At 34.5% G+C, this 7,440-nt stretch overlaps 1 protein-coding gene across 1 annotated transcript; it reads right to left on the bottom strand.

Moving 5' to 3' along the window:
- Positions 1 to 2,149: 2,149 nt before the first annotated feature.
- Positions 2,150 to 6,142, bottom strand: LOC132544973 (zinc finger protein 239-like). The gene is made up of 3 exons (XM_060208635.1): positions 6,056 to 6,142; positions 5,034 to 5,132; positions 2,150 to 3,922 (listed from the first exon to the last, which is right to left on the bottom strand). The coding sequence occupies exon 3, from the start codon at positions 3,705 to 3,707 to the stop codon at positions 3,015 to 3,017; it is 693 nt and encodes a 230-aa protein (XP_060064618.1). The 5' UTR covers positions 3,708 to 3,922; positions 5,034 to 5,132; positions 6,056 to 6,142; the 3' UTR covers positions 2,150 to 3,014.
- Positions 6,143 to 7,440: the final 1,298 nt, after the last annotated feature.

The raw sequence follows: 7,440 nt of genomic DNA, 5'->3' as shown, positions 1-7,440 counted from the left end.
AATTATATGTATACATTTAACGGAAAATCATGAAGTTTCTTCTAAACTACATTTTTTTATTAAAAGAGAAAACAATTGAAAAAAGCTGATCCAATCAAAAAATATAGAATGTACAGAAAAGCTTTGGAAATATTAACATGTTCTTTGATAACCCATAGCTACATATATAGTGTGACAGTACCATTGGCAAGGTGACATCATTGTAAAACAGGCTGGTACATGTTCAGGTATACTACCATTTTATATGGTATTAAGAGACAAACAATTAAAACATGGTATTATACCAATTTTGAAAAAACCAGAAATGTACATGGAAATTAATTGATGGAAAACCAACTTATTCAGCATTTGGTTTGTCTGAATAGGAAAATTGGTGAATTTCATTTCATGGACTAAAAATTCTCAAAAAAAATTAAAACATTAACACTAAGGATCATAAGTAAGTTTGTATTTAAAATGTGATTAAATGAATTAAGTTTTAAGAGTTTTTAATTTCAGCTTGTCTTACCCGAGCTATATGAAATATTTGTAACAAGTTTCATAAATAACCTATGAAAAAAACATGTTGAAAACCAATTTGAAATCCTTTCAAATAATCGTTTATTCAGGCCATAGACATTCCCACGTCAAACTTAAAGTTATTCCAGTCTTATTTTATAGTCTTCACTACAACATTGTTACTCCACATCAATCTGTCAGCATGTGATGTCATTTCATTATCTAACACCTGATCATGATATCACAATATCTTTAGGTGTAAATCAATACTAAAACAAATTTTTTTTTTTTAAATCCTATTTTCTTTATTCATCTCAGACACACAAAGTGTGTAACAAGAGGACAGAATAATCTTTGCATCAATTAAAATTTTAGGACAATGACAAGCAAAATTGTGTAGGACTAGAAAAACTTCAAAAGGATGGAGCCAACATCAGATAGAAGTAAATGGGTGTTGGATAGGTACTTCGCTTGGAGTACGGATACCCTAAAGGTATGCAGGGTGATTAAACAAAGACTAAGAAGTATATATGATGAAGAGGCTATTAATCACAACATACTCACCATCCATTACCAATGAAGAGGGTGTTGACTTCATTGTCGACTAAGAACTGAAGTTGGGATCTACACCCTACAGACACAATGTCCGTGGGGCCTCAACATCCCAAGGTGACACATGGAGTAGAAAGAAAAGATAAAGAAAAAAAGCACAATGGAAACCCAGAATACCATGTATACTATGTGGGAAATTTTACTGCGCTAAAGGGAATCTGAGAAGACACGTCAACAACATACATGGGAACAAACCCACATGGTACAGATGTAAGATATGTAAAACTGCCTTCGGCCATAACGATAATTATGACAAACACTTAGCCATAATGCACCCATTTTACAGAGTTGAACCTAAAATTTTCATGGATAACACCTGACAGAAGATAAAAACTCCAGAAAAGCTACGCAGACCATTTGAAAGCCTAACCAAAACACAACTAGAAACCTCCAAATTCAATGTAAGACCTGCCTCAGGGGTAACTGCTGCCAACCCCACCAGCAAATTCAGACCGGTGCTGGAGGAGGCTGTAGAACTACTCCAAGAGGACCCTTTTCCTCAGCAACTCAACAGATTATAACAGTTCTATATCAGAGAAAATTAATTACAGGGATCTACCCTACATATTAGAATCACACAATTTGTCCAGATGAAATACCAGAAGAAACTTAAGGACAAGAAAAACAATAAAAACATTGTTAAAATTCTTAATTCATAAATACCATTTATAATACTGTGAACTGTGCAAAAATTAGAGATTACGAAAGATAATTGTCCATTACGTCACAGTTAAAATTCTCCTCCCTGAAGATACTTCTTGGATAAAATTTGCATGCATTTTGTCCTGAAGAAGCCTCTGTGACAGAAGCGAAACTAGTTGACAATAAAGTCAACATCCTCTTAATCGGTAACGTGTGAGGATGTTGTGATTGATAGCCTCTTTGTTTAGGACTAGAAAAGTTACGTCATTACTCACATATTATAGACTTGTTCTTACCGCAGACATTGATGTCACTAATTACCGTGACATTGATACATTAAGTGTAGATAATTACAGTAGTGTCACTAATTAATAACATATCAAATAATACCAACGATATCATATCAGATATTTTTTATACTAATAGCTTTTTCTTAAAAATTGTAAACATACCTTTCATTATATGATGATTTGGTCCGGTGTAAAAATGCGAAGGAATAAATTATGTTTTAAATGTACTACATTAACACTTTTCCAGACAAATAAATAATGGTATTCATCTCAAGAAGAGTCACTCTGAACAAGCAGGAGGAAGGTTCAGAACCCTTCTTCTCCCATTCAGATTAATTCTTGGTGATTTAAGCTCACCCTTATTTAGCAATCCACTGCATACATTCAGGTTTCTATGTTAAAGGAAAAGGGCCAATCTACTCACCACTTGAAGCAATGATGCATTGATTCCATCAATACCTAATACTATTACAAGGATGTTTACTGAACAACATCACATTCACATGATAAAATATGAGACATTCTGTAATTTCTATAGTAATCGACACTTTCAGTTTTGACACTTGTAATTAAGGGGTCTTCCAAAATACCCTGTAAATTACCATATCTATATATTCTGCAATAAGCCCTGTGGACAAACACAAAATTCTTTTATGGGAGAATGAAACAGTGTTTGTTGGTAAAATCTCTAAACAACAATAGATATGAGTGAACTTTAGGGCACTCAGCAGCAGTAGACCTCAGCGAGTATTTTTTTGACTCTGAAAAATGAGTTTTGCCTCTTTAGTTTGAAAGAACATGTCTATTTTTTTGACAGGTTTTAATCCTTTGAAGCGTAATTTGATTTCTGAAATTGCTTAATGTCAATGTATACATTTACTACAACTAAGTGCCCTGGGCTTATTACCAAGTATGTGCTTCTTGCCTGAAAAGTGTGGTAAATTTCTTAACACTGTAGACGCCTCATCCTCATTAAGGTTTATCTTTTGTATGCGACCTTAAATGTCTACGAAGGTTAGAGGACTGAGTGAATCCTTTTCCGCAGACGTCGCATTTGTACGGTTTCTCTCCTGTATGGGTCATCATATGTAGCTGTAAGTATTCACGCCTTGTGAATTCCTTGCCACAGACATCACACTTGAAAGGACTTTCGCCAATGTGTGTCCTGAAATGTGTCTGCATGTGAGATGACTGACTAAATACCTTACCACAGACTGTACATTTATAAGGCTTTTCTCCAGTATGTGTTATGAAGTGAGTGTGAAGGTGACACGACTGGCTAAAACCCTTACCACAGACATCACATTTGTACGGCTTTTCTCCTGTATGTGTCCTTATATGTTTCTGCAATGTGTCTCTTCTTATAAATTCTTTACCACAGAAATCACATTTGTGAGGCCTTGTTCCTGTATGAGACCTGAAATGTCTCAAAAGTTTCGACGATGCACTAAATTCCTTACCACAGACATCACATTTGAAAGGCGTCTCTCCTGTATGTGTTCGGAAATGTGTATCTAGATGTGCTGACTGAGCAAAGTCTTTACCACATAGATCACACTTGTATGGCTTTTTTCTCGTTTGTGTGCACTGCTGATTGTTTAGGATGCATTCATTCAGACACATCTTTCCACAAACAACACATATGTTTTCATCAGTATTCTCCATTACACACTGGTTTTCACATACCTGTACACACAAGCAAAATGGCCCAACAGCAGAACAGTCATCTCATGCAGCTAAAATTCATTTCCTTTTTGTCAGAAGAATGGGTTTGTGTTGTGTTCATACAGTAATGGATGATCTGCAACAATTGTATGTCTAGCATTAACTTCTGGTTCCAGATGTAGGAATAAAGTGTTTCCTACTGCGATTAAAATCACCTGAAACAAAAATCCAATACAGATATTGAGCATCACATAAAATCAAACACTGGAAATAAAATTTTATTCAGATAAAACTTAAAGATCAAACACAAGTGCTCACCAACAGCAATACAGATAGGAACTAGAAATCTGGATTGCTAAAATCTAATGTTTTCATAGAGAGAGAAATTCAGACTATTGTACATAGCCTTTATGATAAAATTAGCAATAGCATCAACACATTAAAGGTCATTAGGACCATCAACCAGTGAAAGATACTTTTGATCCAAAAAAAGAGGAAACGTCATCAAACAAACTAAAACGTAAAAGGCAAATGCTAAAAATCTATAGATGAAGACTATGTATATAAAGTATTGATTTCTAATTTTCCCAACTTTACATATCCATGGTCCAAATTATACTGATATTCTATATATGTTTTTTTATAGTATGTAAGAGGCAAGAGTGTAATGTGTTCTATTTGTATTTGTTACAGGGTGTCGTCCTTATGATCGTAATAAATATACAGAACGAACTCCGGTGTTGTGACGTTTCTTGCAACCCCCGATTACATAGACTTTTATATATCGGCTTGGAGTCAATTTATGTCAATATTCTGTTCCTATATAAGAAGTGAAGAAAATCACTGTAAGTGACTTGTGCATGGGTTGGAATTCAAACAATAATTGTGGATAGAAATTATCATTTTCTCATGCATATCACTTATGAATCGAAAGGTTACAAAATAAAAATATACTCTGAAGCAGTAACTTATGTAGGCTCATTTCCAAAACTCTAATGAGTCCTAATGCTAAAGTGTCCTCTCAAAATTTGAGCAAGTCCAACAGGAAAATCTGGAGTCAAGAATCCAAAATGCTAATGGTCTTCATTGCTGCTCAACAATGGGATAACTCTGGGATCCATGACTATTGTCCTGGTCACTATGGGTTAGGTCTAACGTTACCAAAATCTTTACTTACAATAATTACTACAGTTATCAGGTTGTTGTTATTGTTAATTCACACGGGGATAGGAATCTGATTTTTACATTTTATTATCATTGAATATGTTCTGCTAATAGAAAATACATGTTGGGTCGATAAAAATGGTAAATTATCCATAAACTTACAAATTTTGTCTGGACATTTGTTCCGGACCTTTATGTATTTCAGAACGGCCATTTTGTCGAGCTGTATCACATGAACTATTGACCTCCATGACCTTGCCCCTGGATAGAATATAGTATTGTAATTTCAACTACTCAACATAAAATATTATGAGTATCCATTTCGTTGACAAATTTGTGTCTTAACACACATTTTTTCATGTCAAACATTCTCCTTTATGTGATAAAATATCCATGACCTATCAATTCATCCTCAGATGCCAATGTTTTGTAGTCGTCTGTTGTGTGAATTAAAACTTAATATGAGTAATAGGCAACACCATCTCACAATTTTTTTAGCTACCAAAGTCCTAACATGTCTGTCAATTATTGAAAAAATCTATGATTTTTAAAATGTCCTTTTTGACAACTCATTTCTGATTTTATTTAAATAGCGAGTTACACACAGAGAGATGAAAAATCAACTATATTTACATAGTTTGTGTTATGAAAAAGAAGTTTACCAAGAAATAAGGATAATTTGAGAAAAAAGGAATCAAACACAAAAACTTGAAAATAACCCTTTAGGAAAGCATAAACACAGATATCCACCACTTTTGCATCATAAATGTATTTCGATTTTCATCAAAATGTCATTGGCGTTCAAATGATGATTTTATGTAATACATGTGTACATCTGGGTCACTCCAAGTTACCTCAAGCGTGTCTGTGATGTTGTGATTTTATCAGAAACGGAAGTGCAGTTAAATGTCCGATACACATGTCGATCATTTCAGGTGAGCGAATTTGAGGTCGTATCTGTGTATATTTTTTAGCAAAACGCTAGTCTTTCATCGGTCAAGTTTTAAAATGAATCTTACAGTATCGACATATTTAAAAGTTATTTATTTAATTTTTGGTGGCAATTCGTTGACATAGCTTGGCTTGCGAGAAATGGTTTTTAAGGAGTCCGAAACTAATGCGCCAAGGATATTTAACAAACAAAAAAAAAAAGAGATGAAAATTACATTCGTGGCCACACGCACCTGTGCATCTTAAGTAAGACGTTCTACGGCGGCTCTTCCAATCTTGTGCTTTCAACCGCAATTAAAAGTGATCACAATGTACGTTTACCTTAACTGGTAACTTTTCTAACATCAGCGTTACTATGGTCTGCACTGCAAGCTGCACTTTCACTAAGTAATTTCTTATAGCAGTAGATAATTTTGACGTCAGAAGTGCGCATGTGCAGGGAAATGGGTGAGGCGAAAACCAGGAACAGCCCTAAGCATGGCGTGAAATATTTTATCTTTTTGTATCTAACATGAAAATTTCGAATGTTTTTGTTTGGAAATAACATAAGAAATATAAGCGTACGTTAGATGAAACGAATATTTAATTGCTCAAAAGTTTATGATTGTTTAATCATATAACTGAGATTTTTAGCTAATTGGAAGTTGGTGAATGGCTAGCTTAAGTCAAAAATATCAAGTTTATGTACGCAGTTTGGTCTCGTTTCAACAGACCAACTAAGGATCGATAACTTTCCCACAATTCCAGATAAAATCTGCACAGTAACTTTTAAATTGAAATTTTGATATCACGAACCAAAATGACGATATGTAAACTGTTACAACAATATTACTTGCCTAAAATCTACCCACTAACCCCCTCCTCTTCCCGCGATGCTGCAAATGGACAGAAATACCATTCAAACCAATTAAGTTTTCGTCGTTATTGTTAGAATCTTTGATTCATCATTGAAGTTCATTAATAAATATATTGAAGTCCTCATTCATAGTGAATAAATAATTCTGCCTTGGCAAAAGTCATGATGCACCATGATGCATGTTGATAATTTTTAGCAGACCTCAATGAAGATGTCTTAGATATGTTTTCATTTTTTAGCCTTTCAATGTTTTCGACAGGTTGAGTTTGCTTTTATCAAATATATTTACTTTCAGGAATGTCAATTAAAATAAGCTTAATCTTAATATATATTATCATCTTATAGAGGAACGAACCGGTATGTAACGGCCTGTTTTGTAGAAATCCGTCAGCAGTTTATAATTGTCATTCCGGATACATTTTTCGCGTGTTAGACTCCGCGCATACTATGGGATGCAGAAAAACTGTCAACACGCGGTTCCAGCGTAGAGTGAATGAGGACGTTTTACGTGAAATTCCCGCAGTACCAGAGGAAACAATACGGTAATTAACGAAGGATAAGTTCCCAGAGACATGTTTTAAACTGTAATGAATCAGTTTGTGATGATATCTAATGTAGAGTAGCGTATTTCTCTTGTAGTCACGTGCGATCAGTGTATGGACAATTCGTTCCCAGAAAACGGTGAACATTTTGGTTAGTTTAGTTCAGCTTAACCGATCGTTTAGTGTTGACAATCAGTGGCATGATGGCCTAAGCAATCTG

This window comes from Ylistrum balloti, unplaced genomic scaffold, assembly GCF_031769215.1.
Source record: "Ylistrum balloti isolate Yb309-2 unplaced genomic scaffold, AGI_CSIRO_Ybal_v1 Utg369816, whole genome shotgun sequence".
Classification (NCBI taxonomy): Eukaryota; Metazoa; Mollusca; class Bivalvia; order Pectinida; family Pectinidae; genus Ylistrum; species Ylistrum balloti.
Note: the sequence above shows the minus strand (reverse complement) of the source record. Positions and strands in the feature narration are given on the sequence as shown.